Here is a 17,235-nt window from a genome sequence, read left to right as displayed (position 1 = left end):
GGAATCGTATACCTTCAAAGTTGATATCACTTTTCCACGAGATCAGATTATTGCAAATCTGTTTCGTTTGATTCGCTATTCCTACGAAGTTATTCCGCTTCTTATTCTCAAATGAAACAGATAAAGGGCTAGGTTAAGTTATCTTTTTTATTCTTATTCTACTTAATCTCAAATGAAACAGCCCCTATCGAGGCCATCTCGCGTCAAGACAGCAAGGTCGGACGACAACGCACGTTCGACCGCGGCTTCTTCATTTTAGCGAAACTGTATCCTCATACACATCAACCTTACGACGTAACGCGTAAGTAAGCCCCCCTCCCTCTCTCTCACACACACACACACACATCACACACATCAGAGGAAGAAAACGAATTACCACGTCGGGTATTTCAAAGCGGACTGACAGTAGAGAAAATGATTCTTGCTCCGCTTCGTCATCCGACTCGCAGGATTCCTCAGCGCTCATCTTTCTATGTCGCCGTCACTCGAGTGAAAACGTTATCGCAGTTGTATCTCATGGCCCCCCTTACGAAAGAGTTTTTGGAGTATTTTACTCCAAGTCGTGATGCGCTGGCAGAAACCCAAAGACTTCATGCAATTGAGGATCGAACAGATTAAGAAACCATAATGCCGTGGAAAAATTGTTACAGGTCTTCTTTAAAATACAGTACTTTCGTAAGTTAGGGTACCAACTTGTTTTCAAGTTTTCGAAGTTCGGGGATAGCCACTCAAATGAATGACTATCATTCTCGCTCGGTGTGTTGATGTCTTCTTCTAGACTGGAAGTCTTAGTTAAATCGCAATTCTTCTCCTTTTTTCTTCTAAAAAGTCCTTCATTCCGCACTAGTTATTGCTTTTTTGAAAATACCATAATATCCAGAGCTTCACCGGGCTTAGCACGGCATTAGTGGATTCTCTGCCCAGTCGAAGTCGACAGAGAAATACACCAGAGCGATGTACCTTGGATCACGGCAAATTTGATGACGACGAGTCCCTAATGACACGCCATACCATGCGAAGAATTATAACTAGGTGCACATCCGCTAGATGTAAAGAGAGTGGGGTAAAATGTCAGTGTCGATACCGAGTTTTTACGTGCGAGGAGAGCAATTTGGCTGCTGTATCTGTCGATGGGGACCATACGATGCTGGACACATCAGTCATGTCACCTACATCAAAACTTCCTGTCTTGACAGATAACATGAAGAAGTGTATTGATGAACGACTTGAAGAAGACTCAGCAATTACCCCTGTGGCGCTGTTTGGAATTATATGCAAAAAGCTATCCCGTATGATACTAGAAGGCCCTCCTCCACTACTGACCCAGGTACAGAGCCACACCAAACGATGGCGCAAGGTTCATCGAAGAGACATCATGCAGCCCGTGATAGATCTGTGTAGACGACACATGTACGATACTCTGGTAAACGTTTCCGATGAACCCAAGGATTTGATGATACTTTGTGATACAAAGCACGAAGAGAACACGATTGCTCCCCAACTGGGAGACGGATCTGCATTGTATCCATTCCGTATTGGTATCGCTTCTTTTTCGATGTTGGAAACATACGTGGAGGCGCAGCGCGATCCACGGTGTACAACGATCCTTCATATCGATAGTACTCATAGTATTGTCAAACAGAAATTTCCTGTATTCGTTTTTGGGTTTTCGGATTGCCGGTGCAAGTTCTTCCCAATAATTTAGTTTTGCACGTCGCGAAAAGATGTAGTATGGTGTATTTCGTATACGAAGCGGATTATTCGAAATAGGTTTTTGATTGCCTTCTCCCCAGCCCTTATCATGTCCGACGCAGACAATGCGCAGCTCCATGCTTGTCAAGCTGCACTGCCTCAATCCAAGTGGCTAATGTGTTGGTTTCACGTTTGTCAAAACGTGAAAGACCGCACTAAGGGAAAGCTAGAGCGCGTGACTATCGATATGATCTTTCGGGACCTGAACAATCTTCACTACGCACGAAACGAGGAGGAATACCTGAGTAAAAGATCTCTCATTTTATCGTCATGGCGCTCTGCATGTGAGCATTTTCGCAAAGTAGGTGATCATATAATTTCACAGTGGATATTATACCCTCGTTTCAGTCAATGGCAAGCATTTCATACTCCCCCTGGATACGCAGCTTCGAATAATCCACTTGAACATTACCATAAAACACATAAGTTAGTGAATAAGTCGAAGAAAACAGCTCCTTTCGAAATAATTGAGCGCTTAGATCAGTCTCGACCCGTTTTTAATAACACAAAGCTTACTTTCAAAAGCTCTCCGCAAGTGTCACAGCGCCTAAAAGCTTTGTACAATTTGACAACTCGTAAACATGAGCTATCAGCCAAAATTGTACCCACAGCTGATGGCATCCCTGCTCAACTCGTTCAAGTCCAACATTTTCCAAAACGGCGCTATGACGACAATGAAAGTTGCCCTGCCAACGAATTTTTCGCGGAGCCCGAAAACAAAAAATTACCGTACAAGTCGATACACGTTTTACGTATGCAGTGGAAAAATATGCCTGTGGATGGATGGTTAGTGAACGCTGTGTCCCGCTTGTGTGGCTGCCTCTTCAGTGGTAAGTTTGGTCTCTGTGCTCACATAATTCACGCAACACGGCAGCTGTAAATTCTTTGTCCAGGAATGCCCGACGCTGAGCGAGTTTTCGCAGCTACTGGATGTCAGCTTAGAAGAGAACGATTAACCACCCTCGAAAATCAAATCGAGAATAGTCAAGATACGGCGCCATCCGAAACAGCTACTACTGAGCTCTGTATACAATGTATCCACGGTAGACCACTGTACGGACCAAGGTGGAGGGGCCGCCACCTGAACAGATCCACCGAGTGAGTGTTTACGCATCTCGTCTAGGTACATATCGTGCACCTGCAGAATTGCATGAACCGGTTAGCCCGCTGAATCTGAATGGTGAAGCTGACCGTCACTTTGGAGCGCATGGATTCAGCTCAAGGAATTCAAACGAATACAAGAATGTATTGACTTTTATGAGTTATCCAACTGGTTGGGTAAGCTCCAACAATTCGGGGGAGTCGCAGCCCGGTAACATAGCACACGAAGAAGTGACATCAGCGACTTTATTCCATGGACCGTCAGAGCCTACGCGAATTGCGAAATCATCATCACCTTATCATCTTGTTAATCCACATATCATCGCTGTCCGCGGTGCAAGAATGATACACCCCCTCTCAGAGACTGCGGCAGAACAAGATTTAAGTGAAGTTGATAACAGCGAAAATAGTGAAGCTACAAGAGGTGGGTTTGAGGAGACAACGGAGAATCGCTCGACCAATACACTACAAAGCAGCACACGTCGTACTTCTTGTGACCAGACCAAGCGTCGCAGGTACCAACGAACAAATGCAGCGGCCTTTGTTTTATATTTGCTAAAAAAAACTATTCTGTAAAACGAATTTGCCTTCTTTCCATTTGTATTAAAGACTGCTCGTGACAGTGGAACCACATATATAAAGCAATCTTACACCTTCTGATTCCCACTACAAACCAATCTTTACAAAGAGTGTCAACTACTAAGCATTTGCCTTTGGTGATGTTTCCCATCACCAAAGGTGATGGGAAACATATTACAACCACATGGTGGATGACCAAATCTCTGGTGATGCAGATCAAATGTATGGTGATGGTGTATAAATCTTTGGTGAGTATTTCTCTCCCTCCAATGTGGCCATGCAATCTTGCGCCTATACTGCAGCTCATGTACCAAATCAAAATTTTACAAATTTAAAGTATATTCTTTCTGAACAATTGCACCTTTCTTTCTGAATTGCGCTCCATCGTTGTTTTGCGTCATGGTATGCGCTCTCTCCTCTCCTTGTCTGAGCCATCCGCTCGTTGTCCACTGACTTATGCTACTCAATGCATTGTGTACGCTAGGGGGCATCGGACAAGGCCGTTGGCCTCGTGTTACTGACAATAAGTGTCGCTGTCTACGTTTACTACAGCATCTGGGTGGGGAAAAACTATGGAGATCGAGGTTACAGAGATCGAGGTGTAAGTAATCTATAAAAAGTGCGATGGCAGGGATCCATTCCAAAATAGCTCTCACAAATGGAGAGAACTCGTTGATACGCACGAATAAATAATGTATTTGCCGTAGTCTCGCCACCTACGCAATTCTACTTGCTCTGAAGCTTCGCCTCGGTCTTGACTCGGATGATCTTGGGAGCGATCTCGCCGAACCGAGCCAGCGTATCGTAGTGCGATCGCGTGATATCCATGGCCGTACATGTACTGTGCACACAGCAAATGGAGCCGACCATGATCCCGTCCAGACCCAGGATCGGGATACCGCAATAGTATTTCACACCTTGACGCGTCACCGGGTTCAGATTGTAGAAGCGGACGTCAGCCTCCAGGTGGCGGATGATGAACGGAGCGTCGCCCATAAGTAAATGCGGGCAGAACGTGTGTTCGCGAGGCAACATGGCGTGGACGAAGTCTCGAATCGTGCAGCTTAGAACCAACTGGTGCGTCTCGCCGACGATCATGATCATTGTGCAGAAGAATCCCAACTCTTTGCTCAGAAACGAGCAGATGATGTCCAGTTCCGGCATCGGCTCCTTCAGGTCCATAAGGCCAAATCGATCGATACACTCAATTCGAGCTACTTCATTCTCTGGAACTGGGGCGGACGGCGACGCGCTGTCCATCGGGTGCAGTGGGCATAGTTTCGTTGCTGGGCGTTCGACAGCACACACTTTTTTGCATCTGGCGCCTCACGAGTACGACGATCGAAGTATTCTTTCACAGCTGACATGCACTTATCATTGTTACTCTTGGCCTTATCTATTAATAGTCTGCCTATTTTTGGTCAATTTTGTGAGAGACATTTTAAAAATTGATCCCTGCCATCGCACTTTTTATATATTACTTACACCTCGATCTTCGTAACCTCGATCTCCATAGTTTTCCCCATCTGGATGCTGCTCACTGTACGTTCCGCCGCGTTTGCCTCCACTATTTCCCTTGCTTATGCTGCTGTCTAGGGTTTAGGGTTTGGCTTCGCCCCTTTATGGCGTATGTGAACAGACGCAGCCTTGTTGACGACGATTGTGGCTGATCCATTGTGGCCCAGTACAGCAATATCTTCTACCTTCAAGGTAAGCCACGAGATCGTTTTGCAGGCTGACGCGATTTTTGAGCGTCGGAGTAGAAAAAAAGCTACATACAAAATAAAGCCCCCAGAGAGCTTGGTCTCGAGAAATTGATAGGTCGAGCGTAGTGTAGCACTGTATTAAAAGTTGCAGCGAAACCGGCGACCTGCGTAAGGCGGGGCCGTCGAGACGATTGATGCATTTGATGACCATGCGTACTCGTGAATGATCGCTTAGGAACTTGATCGCAGAGGCCTTAAAAAGGTGATGAGTGTCCGGGGAGTGGCCGCGATGAAAGAACCGCGAATTGACCTACTCGAATCGTAGCTGTATTGGAAGTCGTGCAGAACGAAATCAAAAACGAATTGCAACTTAGATGGTAGCCAAGTTATGCTGGCTGAATTCTGCGACAAGAAGTCTGGATGTACCAGACTACTAGCGCATCGTTTTACTTGACGTATGTCGATGCTGCGACGGAGTGTGCTTGGAGAGGGAGCGCCAGACCCTTTCAAGTCCTAAAATACTGGTTGTGATGTCACCTGCTTCCAAACAACTGCTAGTTGATTAAATAAACTAGTCATGGCGATGCTACCTGGATACCGCGAGCCGGCTTCAGCGATCCGGTTCTGTGCGCCAGCCACGCGGACTGCTGAGGAATGAAGATCGAATACGAGTTCTCATAGTCCTATAAAAAGAGAGATAGTTTGCGCTCGGTGGTTGCTAGTCGCCATTTTGTTCTGCCATGACACGGCAGACGTGTTGTTCAACATGAAACGGACCCTCAGTACGGGCATAGTCCCGGTACGTTATCACAGCGTAAAGCATGTATTGCAAACGCACAAGACCAAAGGCCCCGGTACTTAATGTCGAAGCCAATAGTAGCGTCGGCCTTACTTGTGTGGATATTGAGTCGCTCTTCCGCGATAAAGACATAACGTAGCACGAGACGGGAGGCTGGCTCGAGAACGCACAGTCCGTTGTCGAAAACGTTCATCTCAAAAACGACGCTCGGTGCAGGGAGAGCATGAAAATACTTCAACGGAAAAGCTAGGACAGGCAAAGAATACTTGATCATCCTCTTATATGACGTACAGGACCGGAATCCGCTGCCAGTGGTACAGATGGCGATCTTGTTGGCGTAGCCGCAGAAGAAACGGTCAAGCAGGTATCACCTAGGTGGTAGCACGTTGGAGTCGGCCATAAAAAGAATGGTAGTCTGAGCGGCTTAAGAAGTCGGTAGTAAGAGTCTGCATATAGTGCAAAAGGCCGACGTCACACCGCCGGCATGCACATGAACTTCAGTGTCCGGGTGAAGCTCTTGCTGGTGTATGATCTCGGCTACAACTGACTCGTCAAGTTCGAATCTCGGAGTGAAAATGCTGGCTGCATCTGTGTGATCGCTTACGAATTGGCCGTCTGGAACGGGGAGATCGTGAGTAAGTCGTCCGGTCGTGAGTGGATCAGTCACGTCATTATCTACTACGCCAAACGTGGCGATGTGACCTCTCAAGAATGTCCAGGTCTAACACGAGGCAGTACCACTGGTCTTGTTTCTTTCGAACATTCTTTACCAGCACAGGGTAACGGTAGGTCACCAATCTGTGGTAGTCGGATACACATGTTGGTCTGGTAGGGGCTGCGCAGTGGGGCCCGGACATCAGAAGCCGTGATGTCAAGTAAAGCATCTAGGTGCTGGTAGCCTCTACATGCCTAATTAATAACGGCAGGAACCATGCGCTTGTTGAGCCGGTAGCTCACGAATTGTTTTTGGCCACGGACAAGCTCGATGAGCTGAGGAAGCGCAATGTGTGCCCCACAAATTTGGATTGTACGCTGTGGAACGATTTTTTTTAAACAGGGCCTGCCGTCAAGCGATGCCGGGAACGTATTTGGAAGTATCAGACCTAATGCTGTGTTAATAGGATGCGGGCGTACTAAGTCCCACAGACCGGAGCGGAATTCAGCTTTGGAGGCTACTATTGTAGACGGGTTACCGTAGTGGTCGGGGCATAACGACGTTGCGGCGGTGCTGTATCGGCCGACATCTATATGACGTGGGAAGCTGATGCGGAGCCCCACGCCAAGGTGCAGTCGGCGCCATCGGTGTGAGATGAGCGCTTTGGCCTGCTGACAATGTACTCGCTGCATGTGGAGCATGTCGCAGTATTGTTTTGCCGTGAGTATCATGGGTGGCCCTTGTCGAGCTGGAACGCCGTGGGGCGGTTCCGGTAGATTGCAACGACACCGAAGTGTCTTAGGTTCTGTCGCATTGCTGGGGCAATTGATGGGCTACTGACGGTAATGGGCATCACTGGTCGTGCTTACGCGCCGATGGGGTACGCAGGGTGAATGAGAACATGGGCACGCTTGCAGTACCAGAAAATTGTTTATTTACTGCGGTATTGCGGTGCAATCGAAGTGCCGACAACCGCAAAACACCTCTGCCTCCTCAAAGTTAATAGTGACAGCTGTGTTGGCGGAGGTCAGATCCGTAGTTACGGTCGACGAACATTTGCAACTCACGTGGAAGCCGAGCACCCACCCTATTTAAGGAAAAGTCCCGCTGCTGCTGCAAACGTGAAATATACCAACCATGCTATGCTCTACGCATTAACGCTTCATTTATCTATGATATTTACGCATTAGCGTATACAGACACCTGTTAAAGATTGCGAGCGCAGCACTCGTCACCCGTCCTATTCAGAGTCACTCCCTTCCTAGCGAAACTGACAACCGGGGCACTTGGGTGTATGATACCATGTGTGCTGTGATTGGCGGCGACGTCACTCCATTTACACACCCCGAGTAGTGAGCGAACGCGTCACTACTGTACCTGCTCAGTCAATGAGCGGCTCTAAAGGAAGATTTGAGCTCTGTGTACTGTGCTTCCGCTGTAACGGGTTACATGGTGTGGAACACACAGGGGCACGGAGTACCCGGAGAGCTAGCAAATTAATAGTACATAAGTCGAAGAGTGAACAAGGCCTCTCAGTACGTTGGCTAAAAGCCACACGTCATGCATTCGATAAGGGTTAGCTATTCTAGATAGTTAAGCGAATACATTTACTCCGAGGCGGCTTGGCCGCAATAATAGTATTTAACACACTTTTGGTTTTGAAGTATACATTTACGGTATTAACGTTGAGCCCTGGTCGTGGCCTGTAAGTGTCCCTCAGATAAGGAATTTAGTATTAGTGACTCTTTGAGTCGAACGTCTTCCGCTGACGCTAAAGCTACGGCAGCCCCGCTGCATCTGCAGCATCTGCTTTGGCTAGAAGACTACATGTACGCGCCGTGATCAATTTTAGTAACCAGCTACTTTACACTATAAAGTACAGCGTCAAATCCATAGCAACTTGTCTATTACTAGAGTAAGGGATGACTACATACTAAAAGATATTTAGCTACTGAGTAGTATCTTGTGTTCGCTCACTGTTTGGCGAGTTGTCAATTGGTTCTATGTCCACTGCCACTAGTGACTACTTTAGACGAAGGTCGTGGTGGTTAAATTGGCTTTCTAGTAGTATTTGGTTTGTTTAATATTTATGTATATCAAGCCATACAGTAAGGTTCTTGAAATTCGTGCTTAAAGCATCGCTGTAATGTGCTTTATCCTGGTAGTGATTTTGAAAAAGGTGTATCGTACACCACCCTAAGGAGTACATTACTTAAGCTAGACAGCTTAAAAAAGAACGGCTGCTTCAGATATCACAATTATCAAACTTTGAGGCTTTGCTCTATAAGTCCAGAATAGTTTCACTAAATCAGTACAATCGTCCATCGCTTTTACAAGGGCATTCATCGAAGAAGGGTTTGGGGAGTACAGTCGCCAAAAGCGGATCTTCGATATAAATGGGGGGGGGCATGCCTCCCCCCATTTTTTACGGAAATCTGCCGATTTTCTGGCGATTTCTTTAGAAAATGGCAAAACAAATAGGCACTTTCCCCCACCCCTGCCCCTTTTTTAGGGTTGCCCACATAAAATCGGGCTATTAATGGTGATTGAAATGATGGAAACGTTTAATAACGGACACTAATTGTGTATGTGAAAAGACAGATCGTCAATTCCCGGTTGGTGCTGGACGCTTAGCTCGCGAACCATGAAATTATTGGCCCTTCAATTGCAGATTCACGCCACTTTTTTCCTTTTCACTACTGGTACAGGATTTGCCTTCCCTTAATTGTTGTTTACCTCCAAGCTCTACCAGCCAAATCATCTAGTCTGTGGAAGCTAGTTACCTGTCAATAACAAATAAAATGCAGAAAGGTACCCATAACGGTGAAATTATAGGACGTCTTCACTTAAAATTGTAGCAAGTCAAAAACAGGCTCGGATTAATCCTGCACTACAGTATTTCTACGTATTATACATTGTAGGACAAGAACACCACTACGGTGAAATCACATCCTATCAAGAGCGACTGGATATCAAGATATACGAGCTCATTTTATCTACTGTAACTTAAAATAGATAAGGTGAGCTCTTACAGTGTAGATAGGCTCATCAGATGTTACAAATTCGGTACAGCTTTTAATGCTTTCAAACTGAAACATTTCTTGGAAATCTGCGTATATTTCCCGTTACATTTACTACGCGGCATACTCAAACATTGAAAGCGTGTGAGCCAAGTGCACCTTACTTCGACGCCTTCTTGATCGACATCACCTTGGGTTTCTTCGACTTCGAGGTGAGGACGACGTTGTAGCTGCCACAGCCAGGGAACGAGGTCAGGTCGGGGCAACGACCCACAAATTCGGGGTCCACCTTGCATCCGGTGACGCTGTAGTTGTAGGTGTCCTTCTTGACATCCAGCATGTTGACCTTGTAGAGGCAAATGAGCGTGGACGACTTGTAGGAGTCCACGTCGTTCAACGCCGCGAGCAGCATGCTGCTGTCAGGTTCAGCTCCTTTGCTTGACTGGTGGGGGGTCTGCTGCTGCTGCTGAGTTGCGTGTTGGGCGTTCGAGACGGACAGCAGAGCCAAAGCAAAGGCTGCGGAAGCGATAGAAGTCAGGGAGGGCATAGCTGAGGTGGGCTTGAAATTGGTAGACTTGATTCGAAGTGAGGACAATCGGAAATGAGTCCTGTAACAGTCCACACAGGACCTGTTACATGTAGTTGATGACACTCCGAAGACTTGGGCTATCGGATGTCGTCGTGCGTGAGCAAAGCTTTAGTCAATCCCGCTGCTCAACATGCTGTGAACGATATTGCTGCGATGAAGCAGATTGCGGCCAAAAAAAAATTAACCGTAACATGTGTAGGTTGGTCCTCATGCCATGAGAGCACAACGATATATGTAATAAGCTTACGCCTCTCCCAGCCGCCATAGCTAAGCTTATGACCAATCTTACCGCCACACAATGTGGCCGCTTTCCTACGGGTGTAAATTGATCAAGAACGTGTTAAATCGTCGCCATCTACGAAATGTCCGCGGACAAGGCGGTACAAATTCGAGTGCCTTGGGCGCATCGCCACCCGAGAAAATGTAGGTCATGTTTGCTTCGTTTGTCTGTTGTTTAAGCATTCCACGCATCCCTACCTACACCAAACGTCGCCTCGCACGTCTACTCGAGCGATTGATGCCAGCGTACGCATACAGCCATGGCCCATGGCTGGCCACCGATAGGTATCAGCTTGTGCAGTTTTTTTCCCGGGATTAAAGTTATTCTGACTTTGAAAGTCAGAATAAAGATAATCCGATAATAACTTCTAAGCCAATGAAATCAAAGCATTTGTCATAAAGGGCTAGGCTAGATTAACTTTTTTAATTTTTATTCTACTTAATCTCAAATGAAACAGCCCCTTAAAAGCCTTAGTATTCATCTTTTCCCTTCTTTAAATCATGTAGACTTCATGTACTGTACCACCCACCATCGGTGGTATCGTATATTGGAGCAACATCCACCTAAAACCAGATAGCGTGAATGTTGACCCAGGCGGCTTGGAACGACATTCACCAGTGCTTTTTATGCTTTACCGTAGTTTATTAGGTATTCTGTCCTTTTAGCCTATCACTTGCAAGCCACTATACTCTTAATAATTACGAATGTAGCACCCTAATATTTTATAGAGGATCGTCGACCCCCTAAAACTCTGGATATGAATATTCAGAGAACAAAGTCATCCAGTGAAACATCTTGATTGATGGCTGAGTTCCAGATTTCTACCCAAGGAATTCGCCTTCCTCGTCGTGTATCGCACACCTCACTCTAAACTACAGCCGATTTGCGTTAGTAAACTAAAAGCACTCGATGTTATTATACGACTATGATCACACCCCGGGTAGCGCCACCGTGGGCGGGTCGTTCATTGTGATAGACGCCTCTTGAATATTCGGAAGTGAAGCGTTGCGTCTCCTTGTGGTCTATTATTGCATTGATTTAAATGTACCAGTACGAAACGACCACAATTGCATGTTTATATATAGCTTGCTGTAGTGGTGAAATCGTCCAAATCACTGGTGATTCATCCGAATAGAATGGTAGGTGATCCCTCCCGATTTAATGGGAGAATCTAACGAGGGCCCTCATCCGGAGGGCCCTCGCACAAAAGGTCCATGTGTGATTGTGATGTACCTACCCGTATCAACCGGTACTTTCGTGTAGACGAATGGCTGTAAGCTGTAGACGAAGATTATAGACGAACGAAAGGTCACCAAATACAATTTGATTAGCCATGAGCGGCAACAACCTCCCCCTTCACGCTATTCAGCCGCCCCCAGAGACCACTTACAGCTCTCACGATGCCGCTGAAGCCGCGCTGCACCAGTGGACGCTAGATCACGGCTTCAACGTCTCTCGCCGACGTGTTCGGTACAAGGGTGGCCCCGAACGTGAAATTTGGGCTCGTAACTACGAGTGTGACCGTGCAGGGGCCCCTAAGAACACTCAACACCTGACCGAGCATGATCGGAAGCGTACGCTACGGGGATCGAAGCGCTCGGCTTGCCCGATGCGGATAGGAATTAGGGCTGTAGATAAAGATGCCACTGCCGGCCAGTGGAAGATTGTTCATACTGCTCGAAGCACGCATCATAACCATCAACCTTCGCGGGATGTTCGCGTACATGCGCAGCATAGGCGTCGGGCCATCCAAGCAACATCACAACCACTGGCCTCACACACTCTGGATTTGGTTGAGCTTTAGACGGCAGCCGGGGCCACGCCTTCGACGATTCATGCAACAGTTCTAAGCGCAGACCCACGCTTTCTCATCGTTGCCAAGGACATTTCTAACGCCAAGGATGCAAGCCGTCGACACGACTTGGCATCTAGAACGGCAACTGAGGCCCTGTTTCAGGAACTCGTTATCCACAAAATCTTCTACAAGTTTCGCCTTAACCTCGAGACAAACGAAGTCACTCATCTCTTTTGGGCCCACCCAGCGACTACTGCGCTGTTCAAGTTTCACTTCGACGTTCTGGTAGCTGACTGTACCTACAAGACAAACAAATACCAATTCAAGAACCAGCTACAATCCGCACGATTCGAAAGAGAAAACGACAAGCCCAGCATCGAAAGAATCAAGGCAAAAGAGGAACTGGACGCGAGCCAACTTTCAGTGAGCGCATGGATTTGAGTCATCCTGCTACTCCACCTACAATGGTAGGTCTGCCCCCGATTGATATGCAACTGTTCGGCATCCACAAAGGAGACGTAATTTTGAGTTTCGAAGACGCTTTCCTACCACCGCGTTCATGGGGTTTTGCCGGCCGTATCCCCTTTACTGACCAGCAGCCAAACGAGAAGCAGTAGACCAGACAGAAGCTATACGTCTAAATATATGTTTTCTTGCAACTTCAACTTTAAATTTTACTTCAACTTCCAATAATTAAAAAAAAAGAAATTTGCAATATGAACCTTCAAATGCGATGTAATGAGATTTACTCCACCTACTGGCCGCTACCGTGGACTCTGCTCTTGTGCGAACGCAAACTACTCGCCACGGGGTAGTCGACGTTGAAGCACAACTCGCATTTGAAGACACCCTCCTTGCCCTCGCGCTTTCACTTCAACCGGTTCGAAGCTCCATCGGGATTCTGCTCACACAAATACCGATGTTTGCGCAGCCCAGGCCCTTTTAGCATCTTGACACCGCAGAAACCACACACACCATGGCTCGGAAGAACATTTTGGACCACATCAGGTGTCCAGTGCACGTCGTCGTAGCTTAGATAGCAGTGTACACGGTAGTTAGTTTTGATGAAAGCAACACCGCTGTGAATGAGATCTCCTCTAAAGATTAGGCAAAATCCCACGGGAATTTTTTTACAATGCGCTCTTTGCTGTCGTCCCTGGCAGCGAAGCATCCGTCGAAGACTCGAAGCCTCATATTGGACTGCAAAGCTAGCACCATGCTTGCTGGAACTCCGCCGGGATGGGCTGCGCGGGCACGAGCTATGTCGTCGCCTTGGTAGTCCTGGTGGGCCTCCTGCTCTGTTCCGCCTGGCTTCGAGCGCATGAGCGAGAATACGCCTGGCTTCCAACCCGGGTGCAGCATTCCAATGACTACAGCCAGCGCCTTACGCAGCTCCAAGAGAGCTGGCGACAACGCAGCACTATCCACGCGAGACTGTTGGCGGTAGGAGTCGTCGCCACCTCCGACACGATTGAAAACTCCAGTGTACGTACGGGCCTTAGCTTCGGCTAGTAGTGTAGGTATAACGCGATCCGGTAGGACGAGGCCCACGGCCAGATATCCATTCGGCAGCAAGGGCCCGGTGACCGAGTTCATGAGTTTGCTTAGAATCTGAAAGTAAAACGTTTTTGTTTTTGCAACGGGAACGGTCGTTGGGACGGGAACGATCTGCAACGGGAGCGATTTATACTGGTTTATACAAGTACAGATACCGGTAAACTGTAGTTTTTCTTACGCTCTTTTTTATGCGGATGAGGGCCCTCGTTAGATTCTCCCCGATTTAATGGTTATGGATTCCCTTTTCGCTGGTGATTGTATCAATATTCGTGGTGTTGGAGCACCTCACTCGCCACATTGTGTGGCGGTAAGATTGGTCATAAGCTTCGCTATGCCGGCTGGGAGAGGCGTAAGCTTATTACATATATCGTTGTGCTCTCATGGCATGATGACCAACCTACACATGTTACGGCTAATTTTTTTGTGGCCGCAATCTGCTTCATCGCAGCAATATCGTTCACAGCATGTTGAGCAGCGGAATTGATTAAAAGCTTTGCTCACGCACGACGACATCCGATAGCCCAAGTCCTTGGAGTGTCATCAACTACATGTAACAGGTCCTGTGTGGACTGTTACAGGACTCATTTCCGATTGTCCTCACTTCGAATCAAGTCTACCAATTTCAAGCCCACCTCAGCTATGCCCTCCCTGACTTCTATCGCTTCCGCAGCCTTTGCTTTGGCTCTGCTGTCCGTCTCGAACGCCCAACACGCAACTCAGCAGCAGCAGCAGACCCCCCACCAGTCAAGCAAAGGAGCTGAACCTGACAGCAGCATGCTGCTCGCGGCGTTGAATGATGTGGACTCCTACAAGTCGTCCACGCTCATTTGCCTCTACAAGGGTCAACATGCTGGATGTCAAGAAGGACACCTACAACTACAGCGTCACCGGATGCAAGGTGGACCCCGAATTTGTGGGTCGTTGCCCCGACCTGACCTCGTTCCCTGGCTGTGGCAGCTACAACGTCGTCCTCACCTCGAAGTCGAAGAAACCCAAGGTGATGTCGATCAAGAAGGCGTCGAAGTAAGGTGCACTTGGCTCACACGCTTTCAATGTTTGAGTATGCCTCAATTGTAGGCGTAGTAAATGTAACGGGAAATATACGCAGATTTCCAAGAAATGTTTCAGTTTGAAAGCTTTAAAAGCTGTACCGAATTTGTAACATCTGATGAGCCTATCTTATACTGTAAGAGCTCACCTAACCTATTTTAAGCTACAGTAGATAAAATGAGCTCGTATATCTTGATCTCCAGTCGCTCTTGATAGGATGTGATTTCACCGTAGTGGTGTTCTTGTCCTACAATGTATAATACGTAGAAATACTGTAGTGCAGGATTAATCCGAGCACTTTTACAGCTGTTTTTGACTTGTTACAATTTTAAGTGAAGAGGTCCTAAGTATAGTTTCACCGTTATGGGTACTTTTCTGCAGTTTATTAGTTATTGACAGGTAACCAGCTTCCACAGCTGGGGGAAACAACATTTGAGGGAAGGCAAATCCTGTACCAGTAAAAAAGTGGCGTGAATCTGCAATTAAAGGGCCAATAATTTCATGTTAATAAACGCGCTGCTAAGCGTCCAGCACCAACCGGGGACTGACGATCTATCTTTTCAAATACACAATTAATGTCCGTTATTAAACGCTTCCATCATTTTGTTTATTGCGAACTTAAGCAGCAAACATGCGAACTTAGCGCAGTGGCGATGGCGGCGGTCCACCGAAGTAATTCCACACTGCTACCTGTCGGTCCCAGGAGCACGAAGCTACCAAACCATCTAAAAAAAAACTGAAGTCGAAGCTGAACACGAATTCGCTGTGGTGCTGCGCGTTCTGAAGTCGCGGATATGGCGATTTGGTGTTCCAGACCCCGACCGACATGTCATACGACACCGAGGCAATCACGTCTGGATCATGAGGCGAGCACTTGATCCTTTTTATGGTTATGGATTCCTTTTCGCTGGTGATTGTATCAATATTCGTGGTGTTGGAGCACCTCACTCGCCACATTGTGTGGCGGTAAGATTGGTCATAAGCTTCGCTATGCCGGCTGGGAGAGGCGTAAGCTTATTACATATATCGTTGTGCTCTCATGGCATGATGACCAGCCTACAGATGTCACGGTTAGGTTTTTTGTGGCCGCAATCTGCTTCATCGCAGCAATATCGTTCACAGCATGTTGAACGGCGGGATTGATTTAAAGCTTTGCTCACGCACGACGACATTCGATACCCAAGTCTTCGGAGTGTCATCAACTACATGTAACAGGTCCTGTGTGGACTGTTACAGGACTCATTTCCGATTGTCCTCACTTCGAATCAAGTCTACCAATTTCAAGCCCACCTCAGCTATGCCCTCCCTGACTTCTATCGCTTCCGCAGCCTTTGCTTTGGCTCTGCTGTCCGTCTCGAACGCCCAACACGCAACTCAGCAGCAGCAGCAGACCCCCCACCAGTCAAGCAAAGGAGCTGAACCTGACAGCAGCATGCTGCTCGCGGCGTTGAATGATGTGGACTCCTACAAGTCGTCCACGCTCATTTGCCTCTACAAGGTCAACATGCTGGATGTCAAGAAGGACACCTACAACTACAGCGTCACCGGATGCAAGGTGGACCCCGAATTTGTGGGTCGTTGCCCCGACCTGACCTCGTTCCCTGGCTGTGGCAGCTACAACGTCGTCCTCACCTCGAAGTCGAAGAAACCCCAAGGTGATGTCGATCAAGAAGGCGTCGAAGTAAGGTGCACTTGGCTCACACGCTTTCAATGTTTGAGTATGCCTCAATTGTAGGCGTAGTAAATGTAACGGGAAATATACGCAGATTTATAAGAAATGTTTCAGTTTGAAAGCATTAAAAGCTGTACCGAATTTGTAACATCTGATGAGCCTATCTTATACTGTAAGAGCTCACCTAACCTATTTTAAGTTACAGTAGATAAAATGAGCTCGTATATCTTGATATCCAGTCGCTCTTGATAGGATGTGATTTCACCGTAGTGGTGTTCCTGTCCTACAATGTATAATACGTAGAAATACTGTAGTGCAGGATTAATCCGAGCACTTTTACAGCTGTTTTTGACTTGTTACAATTTTAAGTGAAGAGGTCCTAAGTATAGTTTCACCGTTATGGGTACTTTTCTGCAGTTTATTAGTTATTGACAGGTAACCAGCTTCCACAGTTGGGTGAAACAACATTTGAGGAAAGGCAAATCCTGTACCAGTAAAAAAGTGGCGTGAATCTGCAATTAAAGGGCCAATCATTTCATGTTACGCGCGGCTAAGCGTCCAGCACCAACCGGGGACTGACGATCTGTCTTTTCAAATACACAACTAATGTCCGTTATTAAACGCTTCCATCATTTTGTTTATTGCGAACTTAAGCAGCAAGCATGCGAACTTAGCGCAGT

The 17,235-nt window shown here is 47.1% G+C and overlaps 4 protein-coding genes across 4 annotated transcripts; 2 read left to right on the top strand and 2 right to left on the bottom strand.

Moving 5' to 3' along the window:
* Positions 1-4,158: 4,158 nt before the first annotated feature.
* PITG_14906 (uncharacterized protein) lies at positions 4,159-4,692 on the bottom strand (the record flags this gene model as incomplete). The annotated part of the gene is made up of 1 exon (XM_002899035.1): positions 4,159-4,692. One exon carries the CDS (start codon positions 4,690-4,692, stop codon positions 4,159-4,161), a length of 534 nt encoding a protein of 177 aa, XP_002899081.1.
* Positions 4,693-9,689: 4,997 nt separating this feature from the next.
* Positions 9,690-11,449, bottom strand: PITG_14905 (uncharacterized protein; the record flags this gene model as incomplete). Its single annotated transcript, XM_002899034.1, has 5 exons — positions 9,690-10,128; positions 10,491-10,513; positions 10,683-10,751; positions 11,307-11,353; positions 11,417-11,449. The coding sequence occupies 5 exons, from the start codon at positions 11,447-11,449 to the stop codon at positions 9,773-9,775; spliced, it is 528 nt and encodes a 175-aa protein (XP_002899080.1).
* Positions 11,450-14,680: 3,231 nt separating this feature from the next.
* PITG_14904 (uncharacterized protein) lies at positions 14,681-14,953 on the top strand (the record flags this gene model as incomplete). Its single annotated transcript, XM_002899033.1, has 1 exon — positions 14,681-14,953. The coding sequence occupies one exon, from the start codon at positions 14,681-14,683 to the stop codon at positions 14,858-14,860; it is 180 nt and encodes a 59-aa protein (XP_002899079.1).
* A 1,227-nt stretch (positions 14,954-16,180) lies between these two features.
* Positions 16,181-16,624, top strand: PITG_14903 (uncharacterized protein; the record flags this gene model as incomplete). Its single annotated transcript, XM_002899032.1, has 2 exons — positions 16,181-16,564; positions 16,619-16,624. The coding sequence occupies 2 exons, from the start codon at positions 16,181-16,183 to the stop codon at positions 16,622-16,624; spliced, it is 390 nt and encodes a 129-aa protein (XP_002899078.1).
* Positions 16,625-17,235: the final 611 nt, after the last annotated feature.

The sequence above is a fragment of the Phytophthora infestans genome, genomic scaffold (genome assembly GCF_000142945.1).
Source record: "Phytophthora infestans T30-4 supercont1.33 genomic scaffold, whole genome shotgun sequence".
NCBI classification, from domain to species: domain Eukaryota; phylum Oomycota; class Peronosporomycetes; order Peronosporales; family Peronosporaceae; genus Phytophthora; species Phytophthora infestans.
The sequence above is the reverse complement of the archived record's forward strand: the minus strand, read 5'-3'. Positions and strand labels throughout refer to the sequence as shown.